We start from the raw sequence: 15,323 nt of genomic DNA on the forward strand, positions 1-15,323 counted from the left end.
CCCCCCCCCCCCCCCCCCCCCCCGTGGCCTCCTCCCAGGCCCTGCAGGACAAGGTCATGGTGGATCCAATGGCGCCCTTGGCCTTTGTGCCTGTTCAACCAGTTAGCGAATCAACTTCTACGAATTCACCCCTTCACGGCAACTACGAACCCCTGATCCCTACTAGGCAATAGTTGTTACCCGCACGCACGGGGCTGGCGTGCTCGACGCCAGTCGCCCTTCGCATAGGAGTGATCTGGATAGCCTCTTGCCGGCTGCAAGCCATTCAACATCGGCGCCTTTCAGAGCCTTCTGTCCCCGTTCTAGACTGATCCTAGGGCATGCGGCAGATCCGCATGCGGTCGACGGGTCGGAGAGAAAAACTGGTGACAACGCCATCCGGCACTCTCCATGGGCCGTATGATGGTACGCCTAATGTATGTCTGTACGTATGTATGTGCCGCGTGTGCTCTATTCGCAGCAGCAGTCGGCGTGGCCGGAGCAGTAGCACGCAACGGACTGCAAACCGACGATCAGAAGATCAGCTGGACTGGTCAAATACGCCACCGCTAGCAAGCTTCTAGAAATATCTGATTATCACAGCCGCGACCAAGCAATTAGGGCAGATGTTAGCTGCGTGTGTGTCATCCATAACCAACATTCCCAAGAGGAATTGAGACACACAAGTATTTGATTTGTTGCTGCAAGGGGCTCTTTTTAATCACAAGCAACCCTTGATCCCGCGTGGGCGGGCAGGAGAAGAAGCGCGAAATGGGCCGAGATAAGCTTCTGTAGGTCATGCGAGATTGCTGTTCCGCCAGGCGGGATTCACAGGCGTCCGCCCAGCCGTTTTTCACCCACCCACAAGCGAGGGGATTGAGTGTTTCCCCAGACAGTGCTTCTTCCCAACGCCCCCCATTCTTGGTTGGCTGCCGTGTTAGCCGTAGATTGGATCTTGCACAGATAACCGAGGGAAGACAGCACATTGCGTGTTTGCCGGCCGGAACGGATCGGTCTGTTCGGCATCCAAAAGTCGCAAGAGAAGGCTGTTTCATGCATGTTCATTCGGTCCATTACGCTCTGGTTCCCCTCCGTCTTGTTTTGTTGCTCGTGGGGGCTCGCATGGCTTGGCGGCGCCTGGCCTTCCTATTCGCGATGTTCCTGGATGGCGACTTGCGGGCCTCGCCGACCGTAAATGGCGCGCAATTGAGATTCTGATATCCGCCAGTCAAACGCGCAGGACTGTGGGCGGGAGAGATCGACGGACTCCTGATGAACGGGCCGTTCGTCGAATCAGGGACCAACAGGGGCAACCAGGTACAGACTCGGGGAATATAGCATCCCTTGAAGCCGCGAACCGGGCGCGGCGCTAGATGCTCAGCTGGGATGGAATTTGGCGACATCCAGGGCGCTCTGCGATGGATGGTCAAATCAAAATTGCCCATTGTCTCGAGGGGGCAATCAGGATATGCCTGGCATAAACTCGACATTGCGGGATGACGCCCTGGCGAATCAGGACCCGATAATGTGGGTTGGTCCTCCTCAGCGCATCCTGGAAAAGGCGGTCAGTGGAGGCCCCAGACCCCAACGTGCAGGAGGCAAATTGCCGGACGCCAAGAGAAAAAAGTTCGCGTCACCTTGTACCCATTTTAGAATGCGGACAGTTGCAAATTCGCAATCTCTTTTCTCGCGCGCACCCACTGCCTTGCCTTGACATAACGAACAGCCATTCATGGATGCATTCCATTCTGCGACCTAAATTGACGAAGCACCTGAAAAAGGAAGGACGTCTAGCATCATGTCGAGCGCTGAGGCCACCATGACGAAACCCCCACCCAAGTCGTTAGGCATGAGGAAAAACGGTCAGTTCCAACCACGCATTGCCGCGCGAGTGAATGGAGTCTGAGACGGTTGCTCTTGATCACAGGGAAGCAATGGCATGCGCCCCGGAAGGCCTTTCGGCCGGGCTCCGGCCTTACGTCGTATGAGAAGCGCGCAAAGGATCGCGTTACCATGGCGGCAGTCAAGGCGAAGGAGAAGGAGATGAAGGACGAGAAGGAGGCGGAGAGACAGGTAAGGGGCAATCGCGGTCGGCACAGAAGACCATCACGTAACCCGGTCGTGGGCGTATGTGCCGCTGCTAACCACGCACGGTGGATAACAGCAACGTGTCCAGGCGATCAAGGACAGGAAGGCTGCAAAGGAGGAGAAGGAGAGATATGAGAAGATGGCCGAGAAGATGCACAAGAAGAGGGTTGAGAGGCTAAAGAGGAGGGAGAAGCGCAACAAGGTGCTCAATTCGTGAGAGGCACATATCCGGTCTCCGCGCCTCGGCGACCTCTCCCGCTTCCCGGAGCCGTACGCCACGAGGGCCCTGTGAGAGAGAGAGAGGCCACAACTAGGCCTTCAAGACCGGCGACATTCACGAATGGCAAAATGACCCGAGGGAACCCGCCATGCTGTCGCTAGGCCCTATCGCGCCCCCTTTGTCTCTAGTCCCTCCCGCTAAGAATGCCTCACAAGGGATTGCGGGAGTGTCACAGGCAGAGGCTCTCACAGTATCGAGGCGGAGCTTGCCTCTAATCAGCCTATTCCAAGGCCGAACTCGGTCACGGAATTAGGGTCTGGATGAGGTCTAGCCGGATCTAGGAGTCTCACGCCAACAGTGTCGCCGTATCTGGACAAGCCCCGGCGACGCTGGGTTCAAGGAGCCTCCCACACAAACAAAGGGCTAGCAGTGCTTGGTCGCGTGTTCACGTCTGACGTAGATCGCCCTCCTGATGCATCCTGCGTTGCAACGACGATGAACTCTGTCTTGCCTGGTGCTGGCCGACGATGGTCGGTTCATATCGGTGCATTGCATCCCCTGATAGTCCTCAATCCACACGAATTCGAACGTGTACCAAAGTTATATGGACATTTGTCGCCGTGCGTCCAATGATGAAAGCCATCCCGTTGCCGAGTGCGGCACTTGAAACAACATGACCCGGAATAGGTTGGCAGTGGTTGATGCTTTGCTCATATAGGTACTAAATATCCTAGACGGTGTATCATGGCGTGCCGGCCGGCTCGTTGAGATGGGATTATGCATACACGCAGGAGCATGCAGATTTGATCTTCATGTGCAAGTTAATCTAATTGACGTGGCCTGCCTGGAAGCGTGGAAGCATGTGAAGACAAGGTGTCTGGGTGCCTGTCGGGCCGGGCTTGGCAGGTGGTCGAGGGGCACGGTGTCATGTGGCAGCTGGGCTGGCGGGTGGCCCCGACAAACAACGTCACAGCTCGGGACGCACCCTGTGCTCTGGATCGCCTCAAACTTTGCACTGCGAACAAAACGGGACTGCTGCGAGAGCACGACTGCTGCAACGCACATGCACATTAGCGCAGGGTCCCTGTCAGAAGCCGGCGGGAAACACGAATCGTTGCCGTTGGATCTTGTTTTGTTTTGTTTCGTTTCGTTCTGGCCCCTCGGTACCCTTTCGGCCATCCCCTTTTTCTCCCTTCTGATCGCTACCGCCGTCGGCCTTGGGCCGGAAACTGGCCATGCTTGGAAATGGGATCGTCCCTGACACGGCCTCGAGCCACGGTGCCGCGTCGCCTCACCGCCCCAAACATCAGATTAATAGGTCCATATCGGACCTGTCGTCGCCCACCCGCTTCCACCACCATCACCACTCGTCGCACCACCACTCACACCACCACGCCCACCGCCAACAGGCCAGCATCAGCAAACGCGACGACAACAGCGCCGCGCCGAGCCTCCCACCGCCCCGACCCTCGGTCGACGTGGCAATCTCGCGCTCCGAAGGTGTCACACCGAACATAACCCCGATTCCTAGCCGCCGACCGAGCATCCTGGCCGCCTCCGGTTCCGACGATGCGCCCTCGCGGCCACCTCCGCCGGTACCTTCTGCTGCCCTTGAGCGAAGACCAGGCAAGGACGAGGACTTGGTCATTGCCAGGGAAAAAGCACAAGCAATAGCTGCGTAGGTTTATTAGCCCCCATCGCCCTCCACTGCGCAGTACGCGTTTCCCCTATTACTAGCCAGCATCGCATACACGTGCTTACGCTCTGCTGATTACATATCAGAGGCCTTCAGACTGCAGTGGCGGACTTAAACACGACATCGACATCGACGGCTCGGCGGCTCGACGATGCCTACACATCGGTGATGGACAAGCTAGGGACGCTGAGCAGCACGGCGGCGGCGCTGGAAGAGCTGCGGGACGCCTGGCGGGATGCCGCGGACGGGTTCTCGCGCGAGACAGACGAGCTGGTGGCCGACGTCAGCGGCCAGATCGACGGGCTGGGCACCTTTGACTCGCAGCGAAGACGGATAGAGTCGCTCCAGAGCCGCATCCACGACGGCCGCGAGCGCATCCAGCAGCTCAGCGGGCGCGTCGACGCGGTGCACGACCGGATCGAAGGGTGGGAGCGCGCCGACCGCGAGTGGCAGGAGCGCACGCGCCGGCGCCTCAAGACGATCTGGGTCGTCACGTCAGTGCTCGTTCTCGTCCTGTTGGTGTTCCTGCTTGTCGTTGCCGGACACGACGTGCCGCGGCAGCAGCCACACATGGTTGGCAAGGGCGAGCCCGTGGCGTCGGCAACGGAGCCATCAGACTGGGTGCGGTCTGCCGTCGTGAGCGGGCACATCCCGGCGCCGAGGGGAGCCGAAGGCGGGGGGCCTGCCGAGGCCGGGGAGCACGGTGAGGACTCAGCACCCGCCGCGAGGTTGTTCAAATCGCTCAACCAAAACGGGAGGGATTCACGTGTGGATGCGGACAAACAGCTGCGTGTGTTTGACGAGCTATAGACGAGCCGCTGTCGCCTGGTTAGTTTTGATTGGCGATCTTGTTCCTTCTGGACCGCATTGCGTTCTGTGTTGCCTGCCGGCTTATACTGGCAAATACGATACCCCAATGTTTATCTGTTGCGACGGAATTCCAAGCGGGTGTGAAGATGCTGGGAACGGGTACAGACTCGTTCTCACGTTCTGGAGTTTGATCTGCCAATGTGGATTGACGCCGTTTCTCCTTGTCACCAACTACTAGGTCTGAATATGAACCATCTTCCCGCCGGCCTACGTAGTAGGTATTCACTGTAGCAGAATAATGTCCTGTATCAAGTGTTTTCAATGCTGACCAGAGACAGGGAGTTAGGTGCGCCAGTTGAAGCTACCGCTGATGGTGGCTTGTGCTTACTCGGCCTGCGCATCTTGTCATAGCTGCTGGGAAGTGAGGACGTCGGCCTAGGCAGGGCTGAAGAGGTTAGGTAGGTGGCTGCGTCGGTAGCAGGTTGCTTGTCATCAAGACCGAGTTGGCGCATCCATCGCATCCACCACATCCACCGCACTCAACCTGCGGATCCACTGCAGCCTATCTTCCGCTGTGATTTGTGTTTAGACGAAGGCTGAGCTCTCACCTCAGCCGGGTGGGCGCTTAGCTAGCGTGAAGCGACTGATGCCTCTCTTCCGGTTGTGCAAGGCATGGAAATTGCTAGGGGTAGCTCCCCCCCTGGCGGCATCGCAGGTCGAAGTGCCGCCTCGCCCGGCAGCTCCGTGCCGGAGGGGGCCTGGCTTGCAGCTCTTCCCGGGCAGGGAAACGCGGAGGAGAATAAATGCAATGTAACTGCGCCGACGTGATGAGCAGGCGCTCTCCACCTCAAATGTTGACGGCGGCAGGCTTACATGGGTTACGAGGAGAGGGTCCGTTAGGTTGGGGCAGCCCAGCGTGCCAGCTAGCAGCTGATGCAGCAAGTCCCAGAAGTTGCGCTAGAGGCCGGATTCGTAATCGCCAAGGACGCGCCAATGGAGCAGCCCATCTCCCTGCGCTCTCGGCGGGGCGGCCACGCAAGCGGCACTGGCCAGTCACAGCGAGCCGTGGCCGCCCCTCTCCGCTACGGACTCGGTTTTACGGTGCACATGGCTGGGACCACGGTCTGGAATTGTGGAATCTGGAGGGGCTGTCTGCCAAAGGACGTCATGCTCCAACTCGCGAAGAAAAAAGAAAAGCAGGCGTCATTGGGGAAATGCCTGTAACTGCCAGGTCACATTCACGCTTGCGCTGAGTGATGAATCTGGAGGCTTAGAAAAAAGGAAGCAAGAAAATCAGAGGAAAAAGGCTGTTAAGTGGTGGGCTGGGAAATACATCCATTTAGACCAGATGATAGACACTGACTGACACGGGGTCCAGGCAGGAAACAATCGGGTGCGCTTTTTGGTACCTTTGCATTTACTTTTTTGTTTCTGTGTTTCTGTTCTACTTCACTGCGGCTAGTCTTCTGTTTATAGCAACCCACGCCTCCTCCGTCGCGTCCCTGATCCTTGTTCTCTTGCGGCAGTTTGCCAATCCTACTCTCTTTTCGACCCTCCCCTGCAGCGCGGCCCTGCGCACCTGCGCCTGCTGCCTCACTCTGTCTATGCGAGCCGGGTCCCGGCCCACGCCGACAAAGCCAAAAGTTTGATCGACTGCTCGGGCTGATATAATCTCTGCATCTCGCCATTGCTTCGGATTGTCCCAATATACTTCATCCTTGTTGTGTCCCATAACGCTTGCCACGCTTACCTGGTTGGCGGTCCTCGAGCTGTGAGCACCGGGACTTTGAGTGACAACGCCAGGACCTCTGACCTCATACCTGAACTTGGTCAAAACGGGGCCTCGCCCGCCCGCCCAGACCGCAACCCTCGACCCCCGTCTCCGCTGTACCTATCCAACCGCACCTTAACTGCGATTCCCTGCCCCGCCACGGCACCTGTCCGAATCGCCAACTGCCTGCGTTCTTGCTGCGTCGCTGCGCTCACTGACGGGGCCTCAGAGACGGCCATCGGGCGCGCATTTACCTATCCTACCTACCCCTCCTCCTCCCCCCCCCGCGGCACTCTTCGCCATGGCGCCTTCGGTCGAGCCCCAGAACGGCGCTCCACGCATCGAGAACGGCGTGGCTCCGGCGCAAGACTCGACCAAGGGGCTTCCCATCCGCACCGCCAGCAGCAAAACCATCCCGCCGCCAGGCCAGACCCTTACCGGGAAGCAGGAACACTGTAGGTTCCACGACGCCCCCCCGCCCCGTTACAGCCCTCGCGGTCTCCTGTTTACCCGAAATTGCCGGGCACTTTTACTGATCGACCGACAACCATACTAGACCTTAAGCGCGAACTGGTCTCGGAGCAGGTCAAGCGCGAGATCGCAGAGCTCAACTCCCCAACCGCGTTGCGCCGCTTTGGCGCCCCCTTCAAGTCAGAATTCGGCGAGGTCTCCCCTCTCGACTCGGAGCTCCCCATATTGCGCTACATCTTTGTTCACCATGTCCGCGAGTTCCCGTTCCTCGACAAGGCCAGGGAGAAGGAGTTTTGGCAGGATAAGCTGCAAGTGGTGCGTGCCCCGTCTGCACGCTGCCCCTCTCTCCGCGTCCGCGCGCCCTGCTGACCCCCCACCATTTTGCCTCTCGCTCCTGTAGTTCCTCGAATCCTTTGCGAGCAAGGGTATATCCTCCTCGGAAGACCGCCTGGAGGAGACGAAGCGCCGCAAGCTCGCGCTCAAAGCGCAGAAGCTCGTGGAGCTGATGATAGTGTCGGGCGTCCGAACTTCTTCGGGTTTCGAGGAGAGAATAAGATTCTCAGAGCTCGAGATCGTGGACAGAGATGCCATCGACACCGGTGTGCTGGCGTCCATGCCCGAGGGTAACTACCTGAACGGCTGGGACGCCAACATCTGTGCGGTGCGCATCACGTCTGTGAAGAGGAACATCAGGCATCACAAGCACTCGGTAAGCAGCCCCTTTGATTCCTTGCACATGTCCCTCGCACTGTCCACTCCCTGGTATGTTGAAGAAGTCAGGGGCAGGAGGCGCTGACATGATATGGCTAGGAATTCATCCTCAGGATAAAAAGGAAAGGGGAGCTGGAGTACTTTGTTGCTAGACGCTATGGCGACTTCGTCAAGCTCCGCAATGATATCCGCACAGAGCTCCCCGGCAAAGTCTTGCCGCCCATCCCCAGGAAGAACAAGAGCAACTCGTCCGCATTCCTTGGTGGCCTCCTGTCCAAGGACGACGATGACCGGTCATCAGTCTCGTCCGTGTCTACACAATTAACGGGCAATGCTAGCTACGATGGGGTCAAGACATTGTCTGTCAACCGTATCAAAGGTACAATGAGAATGCCAACGTCACCCGAACCCCTCGGCGGGTATAATGTGGTGCTAATAAAACCTATCTGGACAGACCACCGTAGGACAGGATCTGGATCTAGCAGAGCCTCCCCGCGGCCATCGATGGACGGCCGTTCCACGGATGGCCGTAACAGCCCCGGGATGAAGCCGGATGTAAGTGCTCTTAAACTCTACGCGATACTCTTGGGTAGTTAGGCCATAGTCAAGCAAGATACTAACCTTTAAAACAGGGAAATGTGCTGTTGTTCCGAGAGAACCAGCGCGTGTCTCTCCGGGCATTTTTGCGATCGCTGCTACATAACCCCCAGCTGGCCACAACCAAGGCCATGCAGGATTTCTTGACGCACGACCCCATCACGCCCAAGGATGAGGATGTCGTGGACATCATGCGGCGTAAGGAGGTGGACGAGAAGCGTGTGGTGGAACAGAAGAAGTTCTACGAGATAGCGCGCAAGCGCGCCGCAGACCTGGATGTCTACATGGAGCAGTAAGTTTCAAGCTTGGAGATACTAATCGCGGGCCTGGGCTACCTACTGGTTCATAGCGTGCACGATTACTGACTTGGGCGCGCTACAGGTTCCGTCAGGATATTGTCGAGCGGAATGGCCTGACCATGCTGTTTCAGGAGATCAAAGAGAAGGAGACGATCCAGGACCTCAGCATCCAGTATCAAAAATTCGCCGAGTGGCTTCGCATCGAGGTTGCAGCTACCATCTACCACCTCTTCCTGGCCGAGGACAACTCCCCCGAGCTGTTTGCCCAGGCCAAGCGGGTCCACTCCCTCATGCCGTATACGCTCATGAAGAACGCCATCCGCATCGCGAACCCTGCCGCTGTCATGTCGGGCATCCTGGACATCTTCCTAGCACAGCCGTTTGGGGCGCGGTCTCTCCTGCAGCGCATCTTTACAATGACCCTGAACGACGGAATTCGCAACTTCCAGCGGGCGATAGATCAACTGGCTGAGAAGGTTGGCGACGCGGTCTTCGCCGAAAAGATCAAGAAGTTCTCCGAGGCGGAAGAGTATGTCAAGGTGGCCATCCGGGAGGAGGCGGCGGCCGATGATGTCGACATAGTCGTCGCGATTCTCCGTTCCGAGTTCCTCGAACCGAGCTTGACGGCCGACCAAATCGGGCGGCTTTACAACGCATACGTCGCGTTCAATAGCGCCGTTGAGAATGTGGACGATGAGCTCAAGCAGGGCGCACAGCTCTTCTCGTACCTAAAGCAGCTCCTGAAGCTCCAGCTGAGGCAGCGGGACAAGGAGATGATGCTGCACCTGATCGAGGAGCCCGTGACGCTCCAGCTCTTCAGGGATCTTTTCACCATATTCTACGAGCCGCTTGTGCGGGTCTATAAGTCTGCCAACGTTTACAATAGCATCACCGACTTTGCTGTCTTCATCGATGACACTATCCAGGTAATCCATCTCCCATATTCCCCATTTCCCCGAGGAAGCCGGCTGGTTCTAATTCCCATTACTTGCTTTAGGTTGTGGAGCAGTGCCGTGAGCAGGACGCTTCAGCGGACCCTAACCAGACCGTCCAGGCCTTCATTGACTTGTGCCAGCGCCACGAGCACAACTTCTACAAGTTCGTTCACGAGGTGCACACGCACGATAACGGGCTATTCACCCAGCTCATGGGCTGGATCGAGGGAATCCTCGAGTTCCTGCGACACGGGCCCAAGAATGGCACTCTCGACGTCAACGCGTTGTTCGAGGGTGGCATCAGCATGAACGTCGTGGACAAGGAGAAGGCAATCGCCGAGATCGATCAGCTGATCGGGTGGCAGGAGGCGCGGAAAAAGTGGCACCAGGACAAGACGAGGCAGAAGATGGCGGCCGAGGGCGGCGGCGCACCCGGCGTCGACGGCGTGCCCGTCGGGTTCAAGTCCAGCGACTTTGGGCTCGACCAGATGGACCTCCAGGACATGGCCTACGAGGACGAATCGGGCTCGGACGACGAGGAGGAGGCTGAGATCCAGGATGACCTGGATCCCATCGAGGCCGAGAGGCGGCGTCGGGCGAAGCAACGAGACCGCCTCAGGCGCCGCGCCGGCGAGCCTGAGAAGCCAGACATCGCCGAGGTGCACAAGCTGAGGGAAAACTTCCTCTCGATGCTGAGGATAGTGCTAGCCGAATGAGCTGGCGGGCTTCACACATGACCCTTCTTTGTTGTATTCTAACAGTTTTCTTCTTCTTCTTCTTCCTTTGGGTGTGAGGGAATCACGAGGTTGTGTTTGGTGGGATACCATGAGGCTTCTCAATTATTGATATTTGCAAAAGGTGTGCATGGGCTACTTGGCAAAAAGCGTCTGTGATGGCTTACACTGGGATTTCAGGGGCTGGGCAACCACCTCCTTTTTGGGTATCATGTCATGTTTGACATGGGCACTGAACGCTCTAGCACGCTCCAGGGTTGAAGGGGACATTGAGGGCGCGGGGACGGGGTTCTAAGTTTTTAAAAGAAGGGATATTTCCATAGGCTTTTACGGAAATAGAGTAGGAAATAGGGAACCTACACCAGAGCCCAATGCAGACTCTAATCATCGGTTTGCAAGGTGCGGACTAGTCCAAGCGGGGTCGCCGCGTCAATTGTGGCGGTAATGTCTGTCACGTGCTAGCCTAGCTAGCTGCTTGAAAACACGTCGGCTCCCATTGGCTGGCCCTACTATCCGGCTCCAATTAGACCCGCACGAGCAGCCGGAGCTGGGGGGCGAGTCGATAACCGAGGTGTCCCGAAGGGCAAAAGTCACAACGGCGACAACACCCAACACCTATGAACGAACCCGCACAGCGCCGTGTGAGGCAGTCTTTTGATTGATCGGCCATCCATCCCCCTTGCCAGCCTTGCCACTCTCGGGTTCGCCTGCCGCCGCGGCTCTCTGTTGAGCAACTGGTTTCGGCAATTGATCCGTTTTTCTTCCTTTCTTTTTGTCTGCCTTTCCTGTGTTTACCCCCCCTTTCTTTCCGTTAGGACGAGCACCAACCTAGACCACGCGCACCCGCCCGCCCGCGCACCCGCCCACGATGGCGTCCCTCCGCTCCGCCTCCTCCCGGCTACTCGGGGCAGCAGCCGCATCGACGCGCCGCCCCGTCCTGAGCGCCCTCAAGCCCGTGTGCGTGCGCGCCATGGCCTCGGTGTCGTCGTCGTCGTCGTCGTCGTCGTCAGAGCCGGCCCCCTCGCAGGACGCCCGGCTCAAGTCGTTCCGGATCTACCGCTGGGACCCCAGCAAGCCTACGGAGAAGCCGCACATGCAGACGTACAGCCTCGACCTCAACAAGACGGGGCCCATGGTGCTCGACGCCCTCGTGCGCATCAAGAACGAGCTCGACCCCACCCTGACGTTTCGCCGCAGCTGCAGGGAGGGCATCTGCGGCAGCTGCGCCATGAACATCAACGGCACCAACACGCTGGCATGCTTGTGTGAGTGCTTCCCGCGCGATTCTTGAGGGGGATGGGAGGGGAAGGAGGGTATCTTTGCTGGGCGGCCGGAAGGGAAGGGAGGGACGGGACAAAAGGCTCCCATCTGCCCCGAGACGCCGCGGCGCGCGCCTGGGGACTCCCCTTGGTTGTTTGGCTGGCTGGCTGGCTGGCTGGCTGGAGGAGCTGAGCGACGCTCTAACCTGAAGCGCACACGCATCTGCAGGCCGCATCCCCACTGAGGACTCGGCCGAGGTCAAGATCTACCCACTACCACACACGTACGTGGTCAAGGACCTCGTGCCCGACCTCACGCACTTCTACAAGCAGTACAGGTCCATCAAGCCGTACCTGCAGCGGGACACGCCTTCGCCAGATGTAAGTTTGAACCAGGGCCCGAGAGACGCGTGTTCCGCAGAGAAGCTAACGCAGCATCCCTTCTTTTTCTCCTCTACAGGGCAAGGAGTACCGCCAGAGCAAGGAGGACAGGAAAAAGCTGGACGGGCTGTACGAGTGCATCCTGTGCGCCTGCTGCTCGACGTCGTGCCCGTCGTACTGGTGGAACTCGGAGGAGTACCTCGGCCCCGCCATCCTGCTGCAGTCGTACAGGTGGCTGGCCGACTCGCGCGACGAGCGCACCGCCCAGCGCCGCGCCGCCCTCGACAACTCGATGAGCCTGTACCGCTGCCACACCATCCTGAACTGCACCCGGACCTGCCCCAAGGGCCTGAACCCGGGCCGCGCCATCGCCGAGATCAAGAAGGAGATGGCCTTTTGAGTGGTGGGTGGGATTAGTTGGTTGGTAACCCCGGCGGGAATGGCTGAGATTATTAAAAACGTGGTTATCACTTTATTTTTATTATTTTTTATTCTTTGGGTTTCCCTGTACAACTCAAAGCCACTCGCTTTGATTTCCCCTGATGCACCAAAATATCCCTTGACTCTGCACCCCGAAAAACACCCGACACAAAGATAAAGTGCACACTTCATGAGTGCAGGGCGATTCACACACAAAAAAAAGAAAGTGTTAAGAACAGATGGTAACATATGGTCCCTGTTTTTAATTAGTAGCAAATGCCTGTCTACCATCCCAACTTGAACCCCGGCCCCAGTTTTTAGTATACGCGCTTGAACGGAGGCACAGCCTTGCACTCGCTCTCGTCGAGTGTGTGACCAATGACGCCACGGTATGACAGCTCAACCTTGCCGTGGGGTTTCTTCTGGTAGCTGAGAGTGTGCTTCATCCATTTGTTGTCGTCACGGTCCGGGAAGTCCTCGCGCGCGTGCGCACCGCGGGACTCCTTCCTGGCCGCCGCCGAGGTGGCGGTTTGGGTGCTGTTTATCGAAGGAAAACACAGTGTTAGCTTGTTCACAATCATGTCTATGAGGAAAAGGAAATGGGTGAGGAGTCTGGGTGAAACACATACGCGCAAGTCAAAAGGTTCCTCAGCTCCAGAGTCTCGACCAGGTCCGAGTTCCAGATCATGGTCCGGTCCTTGATGCCGACCTGGCTAAAGGTCTGGTCGACCTCGTTCACCTTGCGCACACCCTGGTCCAGAGACTCCTGGGTGCGGAACACGCTGACGTCGGTCTGCATGGCCTTCTGCATCGCTAGCCTGATCTCGGCGGTGCTCTTGGGGCCGTCCGAGTTGCGGACCTTGTCCATCACCTCGATCGAGTCGGCGCCAATGTCGGCCGAGAGGGGCTTGTGCTTGGCTCCGGGCGCGAAGTTGTCGCGAATGGTGTGCGACACGGCACGGCCGAAGACGACCAGGTCCAGGAGCGAGTTGGCACCCAGGCGGTTGGCGCCGTGCACAGACACGCAGGCGGCCTCGCCACAGGCAAACAGGCCAGGAACAACCTTGTCCTTGCCCTTCTCGTCCACGGTGATGACCTCTCCCGTGTAGCGAGTCGGGATGCCGCCCATGTTGTAGTGCACCGTCGGCAGAACGGGGATGGGCTGCTTGGTCACATCGACACCCGAGAAGATGGCGGCAGTCTCCGAGATTCCGGGCAGGCGCTCGGCCAGGACTTCGGCAGGCAGGTGGCTCAGCTGCAGGTAGATGTGGTCCTTTTCAGGGCCGACACCGCGGCCCTCGCGAATCTCCATGGTCATGGACCGCGACACGACGTCGCGGGACGCTAGGTCCTTGGCGGTAGGGGCGTAACGTTCCATGAAACGCTCACCCTCCGAGTTGAGCAGGTAGCCACCCTCACCACGCGAACCCTCGGTGATGAGGCAGCCGGCGCCGTAGATACCCGTCGGGTGGAACTGAACAAACTCGAGATCCTGGTTGGGCAGACCCGCGCGGGCGACCATGGCCATGCCGTCGCCAGTGCAAGTGTGCGCCGACGTGCAGCTGAAGTAGGCGCGACCGTATCCGCCCGTGGCCAGGACCGTGTTCTTCGCGAAGAAGCGGTGCAGCGTGCCGTCCTCCTGGTTGTAGGCAATCACACCGCGGCACTCGCCGTCCTCCATCAGCAGGTCCATGGCGAAGTACTCGATGAAGTAGTTGGTGTTGTGGCGAAGCGACTGGCCGTAGAGAGTGTGCAGCAGTGCATGGCCCGTCCGGTCAGCAGCAGCACAGCAGCGGTACGCCTGCCCGCCCTTGCCGTACTCCTGCGACTGGCCACCAAAGGCACGCTGGTAGCTGTGTGAAGGTCAGCACCATGGCAGCGCAGCAGCGCGGGAGGTGGAATGGCCTCTCCAACACCGGGAGGGACAGCTTGGAGACCAACTTACATCTTGCCGTCCTCGGTACGCGAGAAGGGGCAGCCGTAGTTCTCGAGCTCGATGATAGAGGCAGGTGCCTCGCGCGTCATGTAGTGAATGGCGTCCTGGTCTCCGAGCCAGTCGGAGCCCTTGACCGTGTCGTACATGTGCCACCTCCAGTCGTCCTTGTGCATGTTGCCCAGCGCAGCGTTGATGCCGCCCTGCGCAGCTACCGTATGGGATCGGGTCGGGAAGAGCTTCGATATACAGGCCGTGTTGAAGCCCGCCTCGGCCAGACCGAAGGCAGCTCGCAGACCGGCACCGCCGGCTCCGACGACGATCGCATCGTACTCGTGGTCCTGGAGAGATGGCTCTCGTTAGACGACGCCTTCTCCCGGCTCTTTGGAGGAGAGGTGACGTACAATGACGGGGTATTTGCTGCCGACGTGCTTGGAAGCCTCCTTTGCCCGCAGAGGGCCCGTACCGAGAATGCGAGCTGTGCGCGCGTCCGGGTTAGCCAGGTGCCAGCCTCGCGAGGGGCTCCAGGGGAGCTATACCTGCCGAGCGTGTTGCAGAGAAGGCTCTCGTCTGTATCGGGCTCCTCAGCGGTGCCCGCAGGACTGACTGGGCGGCTAATCTTCTCCAAGCCATTTGGGACGCCATTGTGACACTTGACGCTGGGGGATTGGCCTGATCTTGGAGCGCAGTGCCTCGTGTAGCTTTTTTGGTGGCTCTGGCAGGAGACAGGAGCGCGACGCCGATCAAGAGCAGGAGAAACGGCCAATCACAGATTTGTGGTTAGCCGAGTTGCCGACCAGATGGCGCCTCGGTGGGTGGCACGGGTCGGGCAAACTAGAGTCGGGAAAATAGTCTGGACCGCAATTTATTCCCCACCACCACAAAAAAAAGGAGCCCATTCAGTCTGCAGTGCAGTCATTTTGCCCTCTGCATCTATGATCCGGCAAAGCGAAGAACGTCATTGTGGCTATAAGTAATGCCTTTTGCATCAAAATAATCACAAATCCCTTGAACGCGTG

At 58.5% G+C, this 15,323-nt stretch overlaps 7 protein-coding genes across 7 annotated transcripts; 6 read left to right on the forward strand and 1 right to left on the reverse strand.

Moving 5' to 3' along the window:
- Positions 1–320: 320 nt before the first annotated feature.
- GGTG_10175 (hypothetical protein) lies at positions 321–859 on the forward strand (the record flags this gene model as incomplete). The annotated part of the gene is made up of 3 exons (XM_009228041.1): positions 321–432; positions 583–618; positions 708–859. 3 exons carry the CDS (start codon positions 321–323, stop codon positions 857–859), a joined length of 300 nt encoding a protein of 99 aa, XP_009226305.1.
- Positions 860–1,623: 764 nt separating this feature from the next.
- On the forward strand, positions 1,624–3,008 carry GGTG_10176 (hypothetical protein). Its single transcript, XM_009228042.1, has 3 exons — positions 1,624–1,841; positions 1,907–2,052; positions 2,144–3,008. Exons 1-3 carry the CDS (start codon positions 1,778–1,780, stop codon positions 2,282–2,284), a joined length of 351 nt encoding a protein of 116 aa, XP_009226306.1. The 5' UTR covers positions 1,624–1,777; the 3' UTR covers positions 2,285–3,008.
- A 252-nt stretch (positions 3,009–3,260) lies between these two features.
- Positions 3,261–5,121, forward strand: GGTG_10177 (hypothetical protein). Its single transcript, XM_009228043.1, has 2 exons — positions 3,261–3,965; positions 4,070–5,121. Exons 1-2 carry the CDS (start codon positions 3,523–3,525, stop codon positions 4,791–4,793), a joined length of 1,167 nt encoding a protein of 388 aa, XP_009226307.1. The 5' UTR covers positions 3,261–3,522; the 3' UTR covers positions 4,794–5,121.
- A 414-nt stretch (positions 5,122–5,535) lies between these two features.
- On the forward strand, positions 5,536–6,017 carry GGTG_10178 (hypothetical protein; the record flags this gene model as incomplete). The annotated part of the gene is made up of 1 exon (XM_009228044.1): positions 5,536–6,017. Exon 1 carries the CDS (start codon positions 5,727–5,729, stop codon positions 6,015–6,017), a length of 291 nt encoding a protein of 96 aa, XP_009226308.1. The 5' UTR covers positions 5,536–5,726.
- An 848-nt stretch (positions 6,018–6,865) lies between these two features.
- Positions 6,866–10,293, forward strand: GGTG_10179 (PX domain-containing protein; the record flags this gene model as incomplete). The annotated part of the gene is made up of 8 exons (XM_009228045.1): positions 6,866–7,019; positions 7,121–7,350; positions 7,436–7,744; positions 7,846–8,125; positions 8,201–8,301; positions 8,379–8,635; positions 8,725–9,568; positions 9,640–10,293. 8 exons carry the CDS (start codon positions 6,866–6,868, stop codon positions 10,291–10,293), a joined length of 2,829 nt encoding a protein of 942 aa, XP_009226309.1.
- A 578-nt stretch (positions 10,294–10,871) lies between these two features.
- GGTG_10180 (hypothetical protein) lies at positions 10,872–12,733 on the forward strand. Its single transcript, XM_009228046.1, has 3 exons — positions 10,872–11,576; positions 11,800–11,951; positions 12,031–12,733. Exons 1-3 carry the CDS (start codon positions 11,180–11,182, stop codon positions 12,349–12,351), a joined length of 870 nt encoding a protein of 289 aa, XP_009226310.1. The 5' UTR covers positions 10,872–11,179; the 3' UTR covers positions 12,352–12,733.
- GGTG_10181 (hypothetical protein) lies at positions 12,411–15,176 on the reverse strand. The gene is made up of 5 exons (XM_009228047.1): positions 14,844–15,176; positions 14,709–14,782; positions 14,317–14,645; positions 13,001–14,224; positions 12,411–12,908 (listed from the first exon to the last, which is right to left on the reverse strand). The coding sequence occupies exons 1-5, from the start codon at positions 14,947–14,949 to the stop codon at positions 12,689–12,691; spliced, it is 1,953 nt and encodes a 650-aa protein (XP_009226311.1). The 5' UTR covers positions 14,950–15,176; the 3' UTR covers positions 12,411–12,688.
- Positions 15,177–15,323: the final 147 nt, after the last annotated feature.

The sequence above is a fragment of the Gaeumannomyces tritici genome (genome assembly GCF_000145635.1).
Source record: "Gaeumannomyces tritici R3-111a-1 unplaced genomic scaffold supercont2.5, whole genome shotgun sequence".
NCBI lineage: Eukaryota > Fungi > Ascomycota > Sordariomycetes > Magnaporthales > Magnaporthaceae > Gaeumannomyces > Gaeumannomyces tritici.